This window comes from Lynx canadensis, chromosome F1 (genome assembly GCF_007474595.2).
Source record: "Lynx canadensis isolate LIC74 chromosome F1, mLynCan4.pri.v2, whole genome shotgun sequence".
Classification (NCBI taxonomy): domain Eukaryota; kingdom Metazoa; phylum Chordata; class Mammalia; order Carnivora; family Felidae; genus Lynx; species Lynx canadensis.
This window is the reverse complement of record NC_044319.2, coordinates 5,216,969-5,237,034: the sequence shown is the minus strand read 5'-3', so window position 1 is coordinate 5,237,034 and position 20,066 is coordinate 5,216,969. Positions and strand designations below refer to the sequence as shown.

Here is a 20,066-nt window from a genome sequence, read left to right as displayed (position 1 = left end):
CCCTGAGATCAGGAACACGACAGGGATGTCCACTCTCACCGCTGTTGTTTAACATAGTGTTGGAAGTGCTAGCATCAGCAGTCAGACAACAAAAGGAAATCAAAGGCATCAAAACTGGCAAATATGAAGTTAAGCTTTCACTTTTTGAAGATGACATGATATCATACATGGAAAATCCGATAGACTCCACCAGAAGTCTGCTAGAACTGATAGATGAATTCAGCAAAGTCGCAGGACACAAAATCAATGTACAGAAATCAGTTGCATTCTTATACACTAACAATGAAGCAGCAGAAAGACAAATAAAGAAACTGATCCCATTCACAATTGCACCAAGAAGCATAAAATACTTAGGAATAAACCTAACCAAAGATGTCAAAGATCTGTATGCTGAAAACTATAGAAAGCTTATGAAGGAAATTGAAGAAGATACACAGAAATGGGAAAACATTCCATGCTCATGGATTGGAAGAATAAATATTGTTAAAATGTCAATACTACCCAAAGCTATCTACACATTCAATGCAATCCCAATCAAAACTACACCAGCATTCTTCTTGAAGCTAGAACAAGCAATCCTAAAATTTGTATGGAAACACAAAAGGCCCCGAATAGCCAAAGTAATTTTGAAGAAGACCAAAGCAGGAGGCATCACAATCCCAGACTTTAGCCTCTACTACAAAGCTGTAATCATCAAGACAGCATGGTATTGGCACAAAAACAGACACATAGACCAAGGGAATAGAATAGAGACCCCAGAACTAAACCCACAAAAGTATGGCCAACTAATCTTTGACAAAGCAGGAAAGAATATCCAATGGAAAAAAGACAGTCTCTTTAACCAATGGTGCTGGGAGAACTGGACGGCAACATGCAGAAGGTTGAAACTAGACCACTTTCTCACACCATTCACAAAAATAAACTCAAAATGGATAAAGGACCTGAATGTGAGACAGGAATCCATAAAAACCCTAGAGGAGAAAGCAGGAAAAGACCTCTCTGACCTCAGCCATAGCAATCTCTTACTTGACACATCCCCAAAGGCAAGGGAAGTAAAAGCAAAAATGAACTATTGGGACCTCATGAAGATAAAAATCTTCTGCACAGCAAAGGAAATAATCAAAAAAACTAAAAGGCAACCAACGGAATGGGAAAAGATATTTGCAAATGACATATCGGACAAAGGGCTAGTATCCAAAATCTATAAAGAGCTCACCAAACTCCACACCTGAAAAACAAATAACCCAGTGAAAAAATGGGCAGAAAACATGAATAGACACTTCTCTAAAGAAGACATCCAGATGGCCAACAGGCACATGAAAAGATGCTCCACGTCGCTCCTCATCAGGGAAACACAAATCAAAACCACACTCAGATACCACCTCACGCCAGTCAGAGTGGCTAAAATGAACAAACCAGGAGACTATAGATGTGGCAAGGATGTGGAGAAACGGGAACCCTCTTGCACTGTTGGTGGGAATGCAAATTGGTGCAGCCGCTCTGGAAAGCAGTGTGGAGGTTCCTCAGAAAATTAAAAATAGACCTACCCTATGACCCAGCAATAGCACTGCTAGGAATTTACCCAAGGGATACAGGAGTACTGATGCATAGGGGCACTTGTACCCCAATGTTCATAGCAGCACTCTCAACAATAGCCAAATTATGGAAAGAGCCTAAATGTCCATCAACTGATGAATGGATAAAGAAGTTGTGGTTTACATACACAATGGAATACTATGTAGCAATGAGAAAGAATGAAATATGGCTTTTTGTAGCAACGTGGATGGAACTGGAGAGTGTCATGCTAAGTGAAATAAGTCCTACAGAGAAAGACAGATACCATATGTTTTCACGGGTATGTGGATCCTGAGAAACGTAACAGAAGACCATGGGGGGAGGGGAAGGAAGAAAAAAAGGTTAGAGAAGGAGGAAGCCAAACCATAAGAGACTCTTAAAAACCTAGAACAAACTGAGGGTTGATGGGAGTGGGAGGGAGAGGAGGGTCGGTGATGGGTATGAGGAGGGCACCTGTTGGGATGAGCCCTGGGTGTGGTATGGAAACCAATTTGACAATAAATTTCATATTTAAAAAAAAACCTTTAAATGCAAACACTCCGGTCTCTGACCTCAACCCCCAATTTTCTAGCCCTGTGGTTGTAATCCCCACTGCTCCTCTGCCTCTTACTTTTCCTCTCGCAGTCTAGACATCCACCATATTGAGCCCTCTGCTCTCTCCCTCTCTGCCACCCCCATATTTCCTCTTTTCCTGCCTAACTTGAGCTCCACGGTTTCGTCCTCCAGCCTCCATCTTGCCAATACCTGCAAGTCGCCTCCCGGGGTTGTTCCAATGCCCCACACGGCAACTTTCAACATCAATCATTCTGCCTTATCCATGCCTCTGAGCTGCCAATCACTTCTGGAAAAAAAAAAAAAATCAAAACTGCACTAACTGGAATGAAGAATTTGACTATTAGGAGTGATGACTGAAAACAGAGTCAACTGGAAGAGGCGTCAGAAGGAAATGCCCAGGGGCGCCTGGGTGGCTCAGTCGGTTAAGTGTCCGACTTCAGCTCAGGTCACGATCTCACGGTCCGTGGGTTTGAGCCCCGCGTCGGGCTCTGGGCTGATGGCTCAGAGCCTGGAGCCTGCTTCTGATTCTGTGTCTCCCTCTCTCTCTCTGCCCCTCCCCCCTTCATGCTCTGTCTCTCTCTGTCTCAAAAATAAATAAACGCTAAAAAAAAAAAAAAATTAAAAAAAAAAAAAAGAAGAAGGAAATGCCCAGAATTATACACAGGGAGATAAGCTGATTGAAAATATAGACAAGAACATAATGGAGACTCACTGTCTACATCTAAGGAGTGGAGTCCTAAAAAGAGAGAAGAGAGTTGGGCAGAAGCAAAATTTTCCCAAACTTGAAAAAGACATCGAGGCACAGAAAAAAGTAATCTGTATCCCGAAACACTATGGTAAAATTTCTGAAATCAAAAACAAAGAGAACCTCAAAAGCAACCAAAGCAAAAAAAAAAAAAAAAAAAAAAAAAAAGAGTACCTATAAGTCTTCAAGTTGATTTCTCTATAGAGATAATGCAAACCAGAAAACTTTGAGTAAAAATATCTTTAAATTGCTGAAAGAAAATAAATTCCAAATCTAAAATTTCATATGCAATGAAAATAGCCTTTAAAAATGAAAGTAAACAACAGGTAATGCTTTAAAAGACACAGGTGAAATTAACAGGGGAAAATTTTTAAAGTAAAAAGAAATGAACAATGGGATAAAAAGGATTTCAGACAAAGTGACAAATACTGAAGATAAGCAAAGAAGATCTAAAAGAAATCCGTGAAAAAGAAAACCAGAACAAAGGAACAAAACCAATGCTAATCATTCAAGAAAACGTCTCTCCCACCCTTGGCCAAGAAAAAAGACTTGAAGCTTCATATGGAAAGAGCATAGCATATACTCAAGAATATCAGAACAGGGGCACCTGGGTGACTCGGTCAGTTGGGCATCCGACTTTGACTTGGTTCATGATCTCACAGTTCATGGGTTCTAGCCCTACACCGGGCTTCTGTGCTGACAGCTCAGAGCCTGGAGCCTGCTTCTCTCCAAATTCTCTCTCTCTCAAAAATAAACAAACATTAAAATATATATATGTCTGTATCTAAGATATATATATATATATATCAGAACAGCCAACCCAAGTGACCATGTAGGCAAAAAAGCAAGCAATTTACATATAAGGAAAATAAAATAAAATTAACATTTTTATAGCAATGCTTTATGCCAGGAAAAAATGGAGTAAAATATTTAAGATACTAAAGGAAAATAAATACTGAGCCAAGGATTTTATATTCAGCAAAACCAGTGACTCTAGAAAAGGCACAAACTGCTATTAACATGTAAAAAAATCAGATGATATTGTTCCCATGAGTCCTTCCTGAGTAACTTATTAAATAATAACCTTCAAACAATGACAATTAATACTAAAGAGGTAGCAACATAAGAACTAGAGGAAAGCATTATATAGGGTTACTTATAAAGCTGAAGCAAAGCGAGGGTTAAAAGGGAAAGAGAATAGTATATAACGGATGTATTTTCTGACAATATAGGTATAATACAGTTATAAAATATGCTAGGAGAATGTTAAGATCATATGTCAGAGGGAAAATATAACTGTTTTCAGTAATCACAATAGCGGTGGCAATATTTGTATTAGTTATTCTGATGTTGTGAGATATGTAATGTGAGATATTCTAACACTATCATTCTTCATCAAATGTTTTGGTATAAAAGCAAGGAGACACGTATGTAAAGTAGAAGAAGTTAGACAAAAAATCCTGAATTTGAATAGGACTCCATGTAAACTTGTGAGGTATTAGAAACTCATGTGATCTGGATAGAAATGTATTGTTCATAGAGAGAGAAATTTTTCCTAGGCTGTCCAGTAAAATCCCTAGAAGCATAACCAATCGTTAGAAGTATCCTCAGTACCCAGGTGGTTATCTTGAAATATTATCTCCCACTAAAAAGAACTGGAAATTCTTAAATAGCTGATTCCAAGCCTGGAGGAGGAAATGTACATGATGGGTTTGGGAGAGTTTGACATACCCGTTAGCAAGGAAGTATCAAAGACTCCTAGGGTCATGTCAAAAGTAATCAGAAGTGAACATGAAGAGGTTCCTACTGGCTGGAGAAGGGACGATCAGAGCTTCATTAAGGGTAATTACCGCAATATTGCCAAGACCCATTAAATGCATTAAACCTATGAGTTAAAACGGTTTTTTCAAAAATATACCTTTGGAGAATGATAGAAAACCAACTCCTTGTTTTAAACACTGGCAAATAAAGACAAGGACACAAATATTTCTAGTACCTTCTGCAAATGAGCCATCCCAATGGGTAACCAAATAGTAGATAAGGGGAAACATCTCTTTATAAAAGTTTTCCAGTTGAAAAATGAGAAAAGAGAGAGAGAGAGAGAGAGAGAGAGAGAGAGAGAGAGACAAAATTAGAATATCACCACTTTAAGCCCAAATGATAGAGGTTACTATAAACAAATTTATATTAACAAATTTGACAATGAAGAATTGGATAAAATAGACAAACGCCTTGAAAAACACAATTTACCAAAGTTTCTTGGATTCTAAGCAATAAACAGACATCTATAATCCCAGATGGCTTTCCTGATGAAGTCGACCAAATATTTAAGGAATTTTTCCCTTCAGCTTTCTAAAAACTCCAGAGTATTCAAGTGAGAAGAACACTTCCCAACTCATTTTATGAATGCAGGATGACCCGCCAAGGACCTTAAAAGAAAAGGAAATTATGAGCCAATCTCACCCATGACCACAGATACAAGGCACCTAACCAAAACACTGGCAAATCAAACTCGGCAATATATTTAAAAATCACGCATCCCCCCCCCAAAAAAAAATTTTTTTTTTTAGAAAGAAAGAAAGAAAGAAAGAAAGAAAGAAAGAAAGAAAGAAAGAAAGAAAAAGGGACACCTGTGTGGCTCAGTCGGTTAAGCATCCGATTTCAGCTCAGGTCATGATCTCACAGTTTGTGAGTTTGAGCCCCGCATTGGGCTCTGTGCTGACAGCTCAGAGCCTGGAGACTATTTTGGATTCTGTGTCTTCCTCTCTCTCTGCCCCTCTCCCACTCATTCTCTCTCTCTCTCTCTCTCTCTCTCAAAAATAAAAACATTAAAAAAAATTTTTTTTAAATCATGCATCCCAACAAGTTTTGTTTATTTTATAAATGAAGAGTTGGAATATCATTTGAAAATCAAAGAGAGCCAACATATTAACAGAATAAAGAAGAATAAGCATGGATGGATTATTATAATAGTTGAAAAGCCATTAGGTTAAAAAATTATTCATATGTAACATTTTAAAAATACACCTTGGAATTCTCAGGGTCATGAGTTTAAGCTCCACATTGGGAGTGGAGCCTACTTAAAAAAAATAAAGAATAGCACCAAAATAAATCATAGAAAATTATAAGTATATGGTAACTTCTTTAACCTAATAAAATGTAACTACAAAAAAAAAATTATAGAAACTTCTTACTTAGTGGTGAAAATTTGAAAGCCTTCTTTCTGGAGCCAGGAGTGAAATGAGGGTGTCAGTTATCACCACTTCTATACAACATTGTTTCTGATCTCTATAACAAGGCAAATGATACAATGCAAATTAATTAAAAGCATGAGAATTGGAAAGGAAGAAATAAGATGGTCATATTCACCGATAACATTACTTTTCACGTGAAACACTTAAAATAAGTGAGTTTCCCTTTTCTACAAGGTCAATATACAACTGTCAATTGTTCCCCTTTATATCAGCAAACGTTTAAGGAATGAAAAAATAAATAAATATACATTTTTCAATGACATTAAATATATTAAATATTAGGAATGAATTTATATACAAAACATGTGTATATATACAAAACATACATGTGTGCGCAATTTTTTATTAGGTTTTTTTATTTTAATCCCAGTAGAGTCGACCTACGGTGTTATATTTGCTTCAGGTGCACAATATAGTGACTCAACAGTTCCATCCTGGTCATCACAAGGACACTCCTTCATTCCCATGACCTGTTTCATCCATCTCCCCCACCCACCTCCATTCTGGTGACCATCATTGTGTTCTCCACAGTTAAAAGTAGATTTCTTGGTTTCTCTCTCTCTCTCTTTTTTTCCTTTGCTCATTTGTTTGTCTCTTAACTTCCTATATGTACAATTATTTGACAGAGTGGTTGTTTAAATGAAGCCCAGACATGGAAGTCAATGATTGAGCTTAACAAGCACCTCCCACTAGAAGAAGTCTGGGGACCTGAGGTAAGGAAATTATTACCCAGAAAACTTTATTTGTAATAACTAAATTGGCATTTCAGCATTAACAAAAGCTTGATGGAAACATTCTGGATTTAAATTTGTTTCTGCAACTCACATCCAATTTTTCTATTGCATTAGTATTATGATTTCAAAAGTGCTTCATCTTATTCCTGTTTGATCTTCCATTGTTCCTGTGTTACCAACAATTTTAACTTTTTTCTGCTGAAACCTGTGTTTGCAGATTTATTAAATACCTGACAAACACGTTGAAGCATTGAGAGTAAGTCTTTCTAAAGAACACCTGAAGTTTCAATTTTTGTACAACGAAAAGACCACTTCTGAATGCCAACTATCAGTCCCATACTATAATATTTTCCATTTTTTCAATCGAACTTTCTTGAATTGAAATTAATTTATGTTATATGGAAAATCAAATCATATCTCATGAATAAAAGGGACCTATACAGTACCTGAGCCTGTAAAATGTAAGTCCTACAACAGGAATGTTACTTTACTTCTATATCAGAATCTGTGCATGTCAAGACAGAGATATATATACAAAAAATGTGTATTATCCTCTATATTCCCAGCTCTAAGCATTCCACTTTCCATCCACCACTCCCAACCCTTCCAGCAACATAACCCTAGAACCTTGACTGTGACAATCCTTTGGACAATCCTTCAACCTCAAAATGACCTTCAATCCAGTGACCCCACCACCCTCACCCCACCCCCAGGTTCTCTTGCTCTTTATTCAGCTTAAATTCCATGGTCAATAATTCTATCACTCTGTTGATATGTACCCTGAATTCCCTCCTTCCTCACACTTCTTCAGACTTGTGTGGCTAAATCACAACCCTCATTAAATCCAACTGTCCACCTTGACATCTGACTGGTGGTTGGAGGAAGACATACCCATGCTGACTGGTTTCACTTTAATTTCATGATTAAAACCATCCCTTAATACTGCCCAACAAACATAAGTGTATTTCTCCAGATCATTCCCTTCTCCCCTCTAGCTATCACATACTTTCTCCTCTCTCCTATCTGTAACACCTCTTCTCCTAGAAAACAACCCTAAGGTTTTTGTCTTTGTTTCCTGTTCAGAACTATAAACACTGTTTTTCTTATGCTATTGGAAAACCGGGAGACTTGAATCAACCGTATGAGATTATCAACAAGTCTAACTATAACCATTTAGTTTGGCCCGTAGACCATTCTGGAATGTATGTGTTTCGTGTGAAGATCCTGGATCCAAACTATAGGTGAATATAAATATTTTATTATAATAGTTTTAGCATCTATTTAAAGGGATAATCATGGGATTGAATAAAATTTCTACTCCACTCTACAAAGTCCAATAAATGAGTTACAGTAAAACATGACAACATCATATAAGGCAAGAGGGAACCCAAAAAGATATATGCACCCCCATGTTCATGACAGCATTATTTATAATAGCCAAGGCGTGGAGGGAGACTAAGTGCCCATTAATGAGTGAATGATAAAGAAAATGTGGTATATATAAGTATAGAATGGAGTATTATTCAGCCATAAAAAGGAAGGAAATCCTCTACCTCAAGAAGGAAGAAAAATCTCAAATAAACAACTTAACTTTACACTTCGTAGAACTAGAAAAAGAGGAAGGCCCAGAGTTAGTAAATGGAAGGAAATAACAAAGATCAGAGCAGAAATAGAGACTAAAAAGACAGTAGAAACTAAGAGTTGGTTTTTGAAAAGGTAAATAAAACAGACAAAATTTTTGCTAGATTCAATAGGAAAAAAGAGAGAGGACTCAAATAAAATTGGAAATGAAAGAGAAGTTACAACTGATACCAAAGGAATACATAGGATCATAAGAACTACTATAAGCAATTATATGCCAACAAGTTAGACAACCTAGAAGAAATGGGTAAACTCTTAGAAACATACAACCTACCAAGACTGAATCATGAAGAAAATGGAAAATCAGGGGCACCTGGGTGGCTCAGTCGGTTGAGTATCTGTTTAAGTCCAGCTCAGGTCATGATCCCAGGGTGGTGTTATCAGGCCCTGTGTCTCACTCTGTGCTGAGCATGGGACCTGTTTGGGATTCTCTCTCTCTCCCTTTGCACCTCTCCTTCTCTCTCTCTCTCTCTCTCTCTCTCTCTCTCTCTCTCTCTCTCAAATAAAAAAAAAAAAAGGAAAATCTGATTAGACTGACTACTAGTAAGGAGAGTGAATCAGTAAGAAAAAAAAACTCTCAACAAAAGTCCAAGACCAGATGGCTTCACTGGTAAATTCTACCAAACATTTAAAGAATATCTAACCTCCTCAAAATCTTCTGAAAAATGCAAGAGAAAAGAATGTTTCTAAACCCATTTTATGAGGCCAACATTACTAGTACCAAAACCAGACAAAGATACCACGAGAAAAGAAAATTATAGGTCATTATCCTTGATGAACATAGATACAAAAATCCTCAAGGAAATATTACCAAACCAAAGTCAACAATACATGTAAAAAGGACCATATACTATGATCGAGTGGATTTATCCCAGGGATACAAGGATGATTTGATATCTGCAAATTAATCAGTATGATACACATTAACAAAACGAAGGATAAAAACCATATGATGATCTCACTAGATGCAGAAAAGCATTTGACAAAATCCAACATTAATTTATTATTTAAAAAAAAAAACTCTCAACAAAGTGGAGAAGGAACATACCTCAACATAATAAAGGCCATATATGACAAGTCCATGGTTAGCATCATACTGAATGCTGAGAAGCTGAAAGCCTTTCCCCTAAGATAAAGAACAAAGATGAGAGACAGAGATGCCCACTTTTAGTTTTGTTCCACATAGAATTGGAAGTCCTATCCAGAGCAATTAGGCAAGAAAAAGAAATAAAAGGCATACAAATCAGAAAGGAAGAAGCAAAATGTTCACTATTTGCAGTTGACATGATATTATATTTGGAAAACCCTAAAGACTCCACCCAAAAAAAACCTGTTAGAACTAATGAAGAAAGTCAGTAATGTGGCAGGAAACAAAATGAATATATAAAAATCAGTTATGTTTCTATATACTAATAATGAACAATGAGGCAGAGAAATTAAGAAAATCTCATTTACAATTGCATCAAAGAGAACAAAATACCTAGGAATAAATTTTTTTTTAAATTTTTTAACGTTTATTTATTTTTTGAGACACAGAGACCGAGCATGAGTCGGGGAGGGGCAGAGAGCGAGGCAGTCACGGATTCCGAAGCAGGCTCCGGGCTCCGAGCTGTCAGCACAGAGCCCAACATGGGGCTCAAACTCACGAACTGCGAGATCATGACCTGAGCCGAAGTCGGATGCTCAAACGACTGAACCACCCAGGCACCCCTCCTAGGAATAAATTTAACCAAAGAGTTGAAAGACCTAGACACTCAACTCTTTGGCTAAATTTTTATAAGACAATGACGAAAGAAATTGTAGAAGTCACCAATAAATGGAAACATATTCCATGCTCATGGATTGGAATAATTAATATTGTTAAAATACCCAAAGCAAACTACAGATTCAATGTAATCCCTATCAAAATTCCAATAGCATTCTTCACAGAACGAGGACAATCCTAAAATTTATATGGAATGGAATGACAACAGACCCCAAATAGCCAGTCATCTTGAAAAAAAAGAATAAAGTGAGAGGCATCACCCTTCCTGATTTCAAACTATCCTACAAAGCTATAGTAATCAAAACTGTATGGTCCTGGCATAAAAACAGACACATACATCAATGGACAGAATAGAGAGGACAGAAAAAACCCACACATATATAGTCAATTAATTTATTATAAAGGAGCAAAGAATATGCAGCAGGGAGGAAGACAGTCTCTTCAATAAATGGTGTTGGGAAAACTGGACAGCTGCATGCAAAGGAATGAAATTAGACCCCTGTCTCACACCATACACAAAAATTAACTCAAAATGGATTAAAGACATGAATGTAAGGCCTTATCCCATAAAACTGGGAGAAAACATAGGTAAGAAGCTCCTTGACTTCAGTCCTGGCCATGATTTTTTTAATCTGACACCAAAAAAAAAACAAAAAAAAAAAAAAACAGCAAAAAGAAACAAGTGGGACTACGCCAAACTAAAAAGCTTCTGCACAGCAAAGGAAGCATCAACAAAATGAAAAGACAACCTGTGGAAATCACACACCCAATAAGGGGTTAATCTGCAAAATATACAAAGAATTCATATAACGCAATACGAAAACAAACAATCCATTTAAAAACTAGGCTGAAGATCTGAATAGACATTTTTCCAAGACATACAGATGGCCAACAGGCATATGGAAAGGTGCTCAACGTCACTCATCATCAAGGAAATGCAAATCAAAAGGGCAACAAGATATCACCTCACACCTGTTCAAATGGCTGTTCTCAAAAAGACAAGAGATAACAAGTGTTGGCAACGATGTGGGAAAAAGGGGATCCTGTGCACTATTGGTGGGCATGTGAATTGCTGTAGCCACTATGGAAAACACTATGGAGTTTCCTCAAAAAGCTAAAAATAGAACTACCATGTGATCCAGCAGTTCCTCTCCTGGGTATTTACCCAAAGAAAATGAAAACGCTAACTTGAAAAGATTCACCCTCCTGATCATTGCGACATTATTTACAGTAGCCAAGACATGGAAATGATGTATGTGTCCATCAATGGATGAATGGATAAAGAAGATGTGGTATATAAATACAACGGAACATTACTCGGCCATAAAAAGAGAAGGAAATCTTGCCATTTGCTACAACATGGATGGACCTTGAAGGCTAGAATCTACTTTGGCTAGAAACCGAATTTTGCCACTGATAGATATGCCTCCTTAAGCAAATTACTTAGTCTCTGAGCTTATTTCTTTATTTGTAGAATGAGTCTATAATTCCTCTCTTAATAGTATTCTGAGGATCAAATGAAAGGCCTGGGTAAAAATCCCTAATTTTGCTCAATCAAGTTAAGTTCCTTTCTTCTCTCTTCTCCCACATGAAGATAGGTGCAGTCGTATCATTAATGTTGATTTAGCTCTACTCTATCTCTTTCCAAGAAATAGGCTACATTATGAGAGATACTCAGTAACTTTAGAAGTTAATAACACAGTTCCATATGTCTAGTTCCTCACATTCTTAGCTTCTTGAAAGAGTCAACCTACATCAGGTGAACATCACAGGCTCTTCGATCAGAAAAACCTAAATTCGGCTCTGCTACTTACAGCTGTGTAAACTTTTGCAAGTAGCCTAACCTATCTAAGCATCAGTTTCTTCATCTAAAAGAAAGGGTTCCTGTGAGGATTCAGCAGATAATTCATGGAAGGTATTTGGTACACTGCCTGGTACAAAGGAAACACTCAGATAGTATTTGCTTTCAATAAGTACTAATGCTCAGTAAAACATTATGATTATTATTATTATTATTGCTGTTGCCTCGGGACCCACCATCAAAACGATGCAAAGCTGTTAAGAGGACCATGAAATCGCACTGACAAGCTCTGAGAAATTATACAGCAAGCAGGCCAAGTCACACGTATGGAAAAATCATCATGGCTGTTATGCAAATGCATCTAGTCTCTCCATTACCGAGAAATTGACACCTTAATTAGGATTATACATGATTTGATCATTACCGTAAAGATTTGGACGGAGTCTTAATATATTGCACTTAATTTCATCTTTAATATTATTTTTCTGATTTGCAGTTTCTGTAACCTAACAACTATCTTTGCAATAGAGACCTTCGGAATGATTCCCAGGTAATGCCCGGTGCCTAATCAGATTTTAATGAGGGAAGTTGTAAAAGACAAGGGTGGCAGCTAAAAAAAGGAAAAACCTCTCTCCCCCATTTCCCTGGGACCCTAATACTTCTGCCCTATATGTGATACCCTAAAATTGTATGTATCAATCATCCCAGGGATGCGGCTGTAAGGAGTTTCTGAGAATTGTTACTGCAGCTGGGGGTCCCCTTTTGTTTCATCCCCCAGTGCCTGCTGTCTTCCCATCCAACGCCTCTTTCAACCCCACTTAAGGGCCAGACTGTAGGCTGCAGTGGTGGAGACTGGGAGCAGACACTGGCTGTGCCCCCAATGACCCCAGGTCTGCCCTTGACCACTGGCCATATTCTTATGCATCCGGGAAACAGGTAGCGAAGGCATTTTCCTGGACCCAACTTGAGTTTCCCAGGAGGGCAGAGTAAGGAGTCTTCATGCTCACCCTGGGGCCACAAATGACTTTGCGTCTCTGTCCTGGGCCTGGTTTTTGTAAAATTTTAAAAAATGGAAGACAAACAATTAAGTTACTTACGGCCCTACTTCAAACATTACTGACTCCTTGATATTTTGTACCAACGGGAGATCAATAGTGTGAATAACCTACAAATGAGATGAGCCATGTGTTATTTCGAAGTGACTTTGGGAAACATGTATAGCGTTTGGCAGTGACTTCCCTTCCTAATGAGGATTCGATTGGCATGTTTGATTTCGATGAATATTAATAACATCCGTCCACCCAAGTATCCACCATCAGAAGGGGGCATTGGTGAGTTGGAGAGGACAGAAGACAGTGAAGGAGGATTTCACCCAGTCGCCCCAGCTCACCTCCTAGTAGCTGGGATTTTAGCAGCCAGGGCATATGGTGCAGCCTAGGGAACAGTCTGTAGGTTAGTGAGCCCTGAACAGGGGCGGCAGAGGAGAGAAGGGGTTAGCTGGTGGTGGACATTTTCCTAGCGAGAAAGCCCTTTTCATGAGCAAACAGTGGCTGAAGACCAGCCTGTAGGAGGCAGACATTTAGTGCTCCCTTGCCTTTTGGCCCAGTGCTCAACCACTTCCCCAGATTTTCCACTGGGTCCTTTGGAGTTGCTACCATTTAACCAGCAAACTCACCTAAATCCTCAACCATCCTCTGAGCTCCCCCCTCTTATCTCCCTCTCCCCCGCCCCCAGGACACTGCTTCACCTTCAGCCCTCTAGAGTGCTGGCTGTTTATTTCCCAACGACCCCCAGGTGCCTCGCAGTGCCATTACCACTGTCAGATCATTATTTATCCCGGTTCTTCTAAAACAAAACTAAAACGTATCTTTTTCAACACCCACCCTTTGAGGCTCATGGCATCCGCTGTACCTCCGTCCTTTCTCTGTGTTGCCGCATCCTCCCCAAAGTCCTCTCCACTCATTGATGACCTTGGCCCTGCCATGCTGTTTCCACCTCCATATCAGTCCCCACCATCTGTGCCCACACGGCTAACCCTGCCAACATCAAGGCCTTTCCCCATCCTGAGTGTCCTCTTCCTCTGCTGTGTTTCCACCACCCACTCCCATAGTCACACTGAGGACACTGGCATTACTGTCAGAATGTCTCTGCTTCCCGAAGCATCCGCTCAGACATCCCATTCTCTGACCTTCCAGATTGCTACTCCAGCTATACTCACCACAGCTCCTCATTGTTCCCATTGGGACCTCCACTTCTACTTTCAATTTCTCCTTTTTTATTTAGTATCTTCTTACACTTTATTCCTTCAGTAGCACTAGTATCTCCTTACCTTTCTGGAATTTAGCGCCCCACAGCGCTCTGTGATTACACCTGAACAGCCAAGTGTCGGAAAAGAAAGTGACACAACAGGGCAGATTAATCACCAACTTCATGTAGGTCACCAACACTACCTGAGAATCTTCCTATCTTTCTCTGGCCAACCAACGTCTCTACTCTCCATAACGACCTCGGACCTTATCTAATTAGCTTCCTCCTTGGACCATCTTTACTTAACAACCATCAGATGAGCTTGTCTCCACCATTCCAGGGAAATTAGAAGCCAGCACCCGGGAACACTCCTGATTCCTGATTCCAAACATATAAATCTGCAAACACCTATATCCATTCTCTCCTTTTTCCATCCTGTTACAGTTAAAGAAATTTTATTCCTCCTCTTTAATTCTTCCTCCTGTGCTTTGAACCCTCTTACTTTCTAAGGAAACTTCCAAATCCATTATTTCTTCTCTCTTGTATATATTAAACTTTGCCTCTCAACTAGATCCTCCTCGTAGGCTTTTAATCACCCCCAAGTTTTTAATTTAAATAAACTGATAAAACCTTGGGGTGCCTGGGTGGCTCAGTTGGTTAAGCCAAGGTCTGTTTCTTGAGTTTTCTCTTGTTCTTTTGTTTGGAACAAATTTCTTCCGTTTCTTCATTTCCTTTGACTGCATTGGCTTCTGACTTAGAGAAGACAGCCTCTTTTCAATAGTCTTGTAGGATTGGTCTCAGGGAGGAGATTAACCTTATTGTTCAGTCTGGCCCTAGCTGTTGGTTGTCTCTCAAACCTTTGACTGTCCAAGATGCTTTCTTTAAACATTTTTTTTTAATGTTTATTTTTGAGACAGAGACAGAACATGAGTGGGGGAAGGGACAGAGAGAGAGAGAGACAGAGAGAGAGAGAGAGACAGAATCCGAAGCAGGCTCCAGGCTCTGAGCTGTCAGCACAGAGCCCGATGCGGGGCCCAAACCCACCAATCGTGAGCTCATGACCTGACCCCAAGTCAGACGCTTAACTGACTGAGCCACCCAGGTGCCCCTATGCAAGGTGCCTTCTTAATTCTGAGGGTTTTCTAATAGTTGAGGGTGTGCCAAGACCTGTCAGCCTCCCAAAGAAGAGGACCTCAGTCAGCACCTGGATGCAAGCTGATTGGAAACTGGACACATAGGCAGTGGCTTTTCAAGTATGCAAATAGACCTCTTTCAGGGAAAAGACTGGGAGATGGGTGTTCCTGTCTGTTCCCTCTGTGCCAAATCCTGGGTTAATCTCAGCTAAATGGAGTTTGTCACACTCCTACAGGACTAGTGAGTGTAAGTTCTCCTGACAACCAGAGTCAGGCGATAAAGGGAGTGTCCCCTGCATGGCAGCCATAGAAGCTGGGGCCACCGGTCATGTGCAGAAGCTCCTTTCAGAGAGATACCAGTGGTCGAAGGAGAAGCAGAGAGAACGTTAAGATGGCACTTGCCACACTCCCAAGTGTCTGGAAAGGATTTCAGTCAGTCCCTTGATGTGCGTTAAATCAGGAGCCTGAACCCCAGACCATAACTTGTAAGATAAGCAAATAGACCTCTTCATGGAAAGATGAGGAGATGGGCATTTCAGTCTGCTCTCTCTGGGCTGAGGGTTAAGGGGGGCTTAGCTCCTGCAAGTGCTCAGGATCCCTTTTCTGCGCTGCCCCGTGGGTCTCATAGATACAAGTCCGGTTGGCTCTCAGAGCTAAGTGTTTGGGGGGCCTGTCCCTCAGGTGGAACTCTTGTAGATTGAGACTCTAGATGTTGGGTCCAAACCCTTCAGGCTTCAGGGACAAGCTCCTGGTTGTGTGTTGCTGTGCTGGGTGTGGGGTTTATGGTCAGATTGTGTTCTAGTCACTCCTACCCATTTCGATGTGGGTGGATTTTTTCTCATTCACCCAATGTGTAGATGTTGCTCAGCTAGTTTCTGGATTTCTTTTGGAGAGAACTGTTCCTCAGATAGCTGTGGCATGGGTGTGATGGTGGAAGGAGGTGAGCTCAAGAGCCTCCTATGTCACCATCTTGAACCGGAAATGGCCTGCACTGAACCTGATATTTACCAGCCCTCATCTTATTTCCTGTTTCATCAGTGTTGACTCTTCCTTTGACTGCTATATTGCTTTATGGGTTTTCCTAAACTTCTATAGCCAGTCTCTCTCAAGTAAAGAGAGCCTCAACCTCCTTCACCAGCCAGTAAATGTTGACTTTGCCCAGGGCTCAGCCCTGGTCTCATGAGCTTCTCATTCTGGCAAGCTCAGCCATACTCATGGCTTCAGTAAGCATCTATCTATATACGCATGACTCCCAAATCACATCTCTGGCCTGTCCAGAGCCAAAGATCCTACCATCTACTTAACGTCTTGTTTTAGATGTCTCAAAGACTGGTCAAACTGGACATGTCCAAAAGTGATCTCGTGATCTATCACCCGTTCCCTTACCCCATCATTTGTCCCACTCTAAAACAGATCTGTTGGGGTAACTGCATACAACCCTGCAGGTTGTCTCTGCACAGCCAAGAGAATCCATTCACATGGGCTATAATATGAATGGTGCCTTCAGGAGATGAACAGTACAGCAACCCTGTGTTCCTGTGTTCCTTCTCTCAGGAAATAGCACATTGAACTGTACAAGCCAAACATCTACAAGTCAAAAAGAAAAGATAAATAAGTAAATAAAATAACAAAAAAACAAAAACAAAAACGAAAAACCAAAAAACCTAGGGCTCACGTTCATTTCTCTATTTCCCCCAGCTCATCCAGTCACTGACTCTCATTCGTTCAATCTCCTGAACCGCCCTTTAATGAGTCCGCTTCCCACCAAGCCTATCGCCACCTCTCCAATCCAAGCTACCATGATCTCAGATGGGAACAGCTGCAGTAGACACCTAACACATCTTGCCTCATTCAGTTCTATTTTCTTCTAGTTCATTTCCTTCGCTGGGGCCAAAGTGATCTTTTCAAATGCTAATTTTATAGCCTGAAACCCTTAGGTTTTTTTTTCCTTAAAATGGTAACTCCACAACAAGGCTTACAAGACCTACCATGATCTGGCCCCCACCTACTTTGCCAATCTCATCTTGCATTATGCTCCCGCCATCTTCTCTGCTCTAGACCCACCGACCTTCTTTCAGTTCCCAACTTTCTCCATACTCTGTCCCGAAACAGGAACTTCACAGGTGCGATTTCTTCCATCTGGCAACTCTTCCTTACCTCTTTCCTACTTAACTTTACCAACTACGTTTCCGTTTAATTCTTCATAGTTTAGGATAATTATATTTTCCCTAAAATGGAGGCATTTCTTGACCCTATCACCAGGTTAAATCCTGCTATAGTAAGCTTTCATTGTGTTGTATCTCTCTCCTACTTAGTTCTTATCGCAAATAAAATTTTCTATTTATTTTCTCATCACTGATTAACGATTATGTCCCCACTTGAATGTAAGCTCTCTAAGGATGGGGACCATGTCTATTCTTACTTATCATTGTTTATCCAGGTACTACCACAGGACCTGGCTCATATCAGGTAATTTATTGAGTCAGTTAATTAACTTCCTCCAAGAAGGAAACCATTCACTGGAGTCAGATTAAGCTCGTATCCATGTAGAAGGAAGGTCTGAGTAAGGAGGGACCTGGGGAAACTTTAACACTGCAAATAAATAATTATGGCTTAAAAAGGAACCAAAAACTGAAGTCAGATAACAGGACACCAAATAGAAAAGAGCACAGTGTTTGGCTCAAGCAATAAATCCGCCCTGATGGGAGGCACCCATGCAGAGTCCCAGGTGAAGAGGCCTGGTACCCAGAGGAAAGTAGCAGAGAGAGAGAGAGAGAGAGAGAGAGAACAAGAATGAGCAGGGGAGGGGCAGAGAGAGAGGGAGACACAGAATCCAAAGCAAGCTCCAGGCTCTGAACTGACAGCACAGAGCCTGACGCAGGGCTCAAACTCACGGACCTGAGCCAAAGTCAGATGCTTAATGGACTGAGTCACCCAGGCGCCCCAATTTATTTTTATTTTTTGAGAGACAGCATGAGCAGGGGAGGGGCAGAGGAAGAGAGAGAGAGAGAGAGAGAGAGAGAGAGAAACCCAAGCAGGCTCCAGGCTCCATCCCACCACCCTGAGATCATGACCCAAGCCAAAGTCAAGAGTCAGACGCCCAGGTGTTCCCCCTGCCCCCACTGCCAGACATTTTTATCCAGGGAGCCCATTCTAACGCTCCTAATCCTATTCCCACCAGTACTCTGTTCAAAGGTCACCACCACTGGAAGGCCTTCCAGATGTCTGCCCTCAGCGAATTTCATGTTTCTTTCTCTCATTCACCACACTCTCTGTTTTCCTCCCTGGTCCACCTTGAACACTAAGAGGCAAACGTCCTGAGGGTAGACAGGCTGTCTTACTAAACTCTGTTTGCTATCAGTGGCATAGGAGCTAGCCATTCAAATGTTGTCTGACTAAATAAATTCACAACCAAAGTGAATGATGACTTCTAATGGACTGGTTTTTCTTCTGTTCTTGTTTCAGTCCCAGTGGCTACCTGGTTGCTGCTTTCCTCTTTGTTCTGATGCTATTGTTCTTCAGTATTCTAGTTTTGAGCTATTTCCATTACATGAGGATCTATAAACAATGTATTTACGAAACACTTAACAAATATGAAAGAACACCAAAGAATAATTAGGTGGAACCAAAGCTTGTACAGTAGGGATGTATATATATTTATGTAGAGAGAGTATGTATATATACTTACATTGCAAGTGTGGGTGTGACCAAGACGTACAAAGCACATAGTATGTATCATCAAATTCAAGCTGCGAAGAATGTTTTTGAATTGCCCCAAGACGAATATCCTCATATCCGTTGTATATTACAAAATTAACGTTAAGGTGTTTGCACTTACCTTAAGGTACTCTGTATGCTCTTCCATGGTGTTCTAAAAAATTAAAATGAAGCTAACTTTGGCTGTTAACATCCTTCCTAAGAATGTGAGTAAATTTTTTGAAAGTGTATAAACGTGTCAAATATTATTTTGCGTGAAACTGCTCATATGAAACCTTAGATGGCTATAGTTCGCTTATGCACAAAAGGCTTAATGTGTCCTAAATGATCTGCCTTCAGCGTATTCCAGAAGTTTTTCTAGCAGTAGAGTCATACGTGAAATGTACAACTTATTATATTGAAAACAAGGAGCGGATGCTCTAAGTTTTAATTTTAAGTTTTAAAGTGTGATTTTCATGTTCAACATAAGCTGCTTAATTTGCCCAAGGGTCACCACAGCTTTCAAACAATCAGTATTTCTAGCAGTCAGAGTTCAACTACAGAATCAGAACTTGTGGGAAGCGCGTGTGTGTAAAGCAATTTGTTTAAAAGAATTGGCTTATGCGATTGCGGAGGCTAGCTACACGAGAATGAAATCAACAGCACGGACATCAAGAATAGAGGATCACAGGGGCGCCTGGGTGGCTCAGTCGGTTAAGCAATTGACTTCAACCAGGTCATGATCTCATGGTTCATGGGTTCAAGCCCCGAATCGGGATCTGTGCTGACAAGCTTGGAGCCTGGAGCCTGCTTCAGATTCTGTGTCTGCTGCTCTCTCTCTCTGCCCACCCCCCTCAAAAAAATGTATAAACATTAAAAAAAATAAAAACAGAAAAAAGAATAGAGGCTCACAAAGACTA

The 20,066-nt window shown here is 40.1% G+C and overlaps 1 protein-coding gene across 1 annotated transcript in view; it reads left to right on the top strand.

The window, feature by feature from the left end:
- The window catches only part of CATSPERE (catsper channel auxiliary subunit epsilon), a 197,729-nt gene extending 178,379 nt beyond the window's left edge, over window positions 1-19,350 (top strand). The window contains 4 exon segments of the mRNA XM_032591870.1: window positions 6,756-6,842; window positions 7,947-8,104; window positions 12,567-12,620; window positions 18,916-19,350. Coding sequence (XP_032447761.1) covers window positions 6,756-6,842; window positions 7,947-8,104; window positions 12,567-12,620; window positions 18,916-19,069 — 453 coding nt within the window. The 3' untranslated portion in view covers window positions 19,070-19,350.
- Window positions 19,351-20,066: the final 716 nt, after the last annotated feature.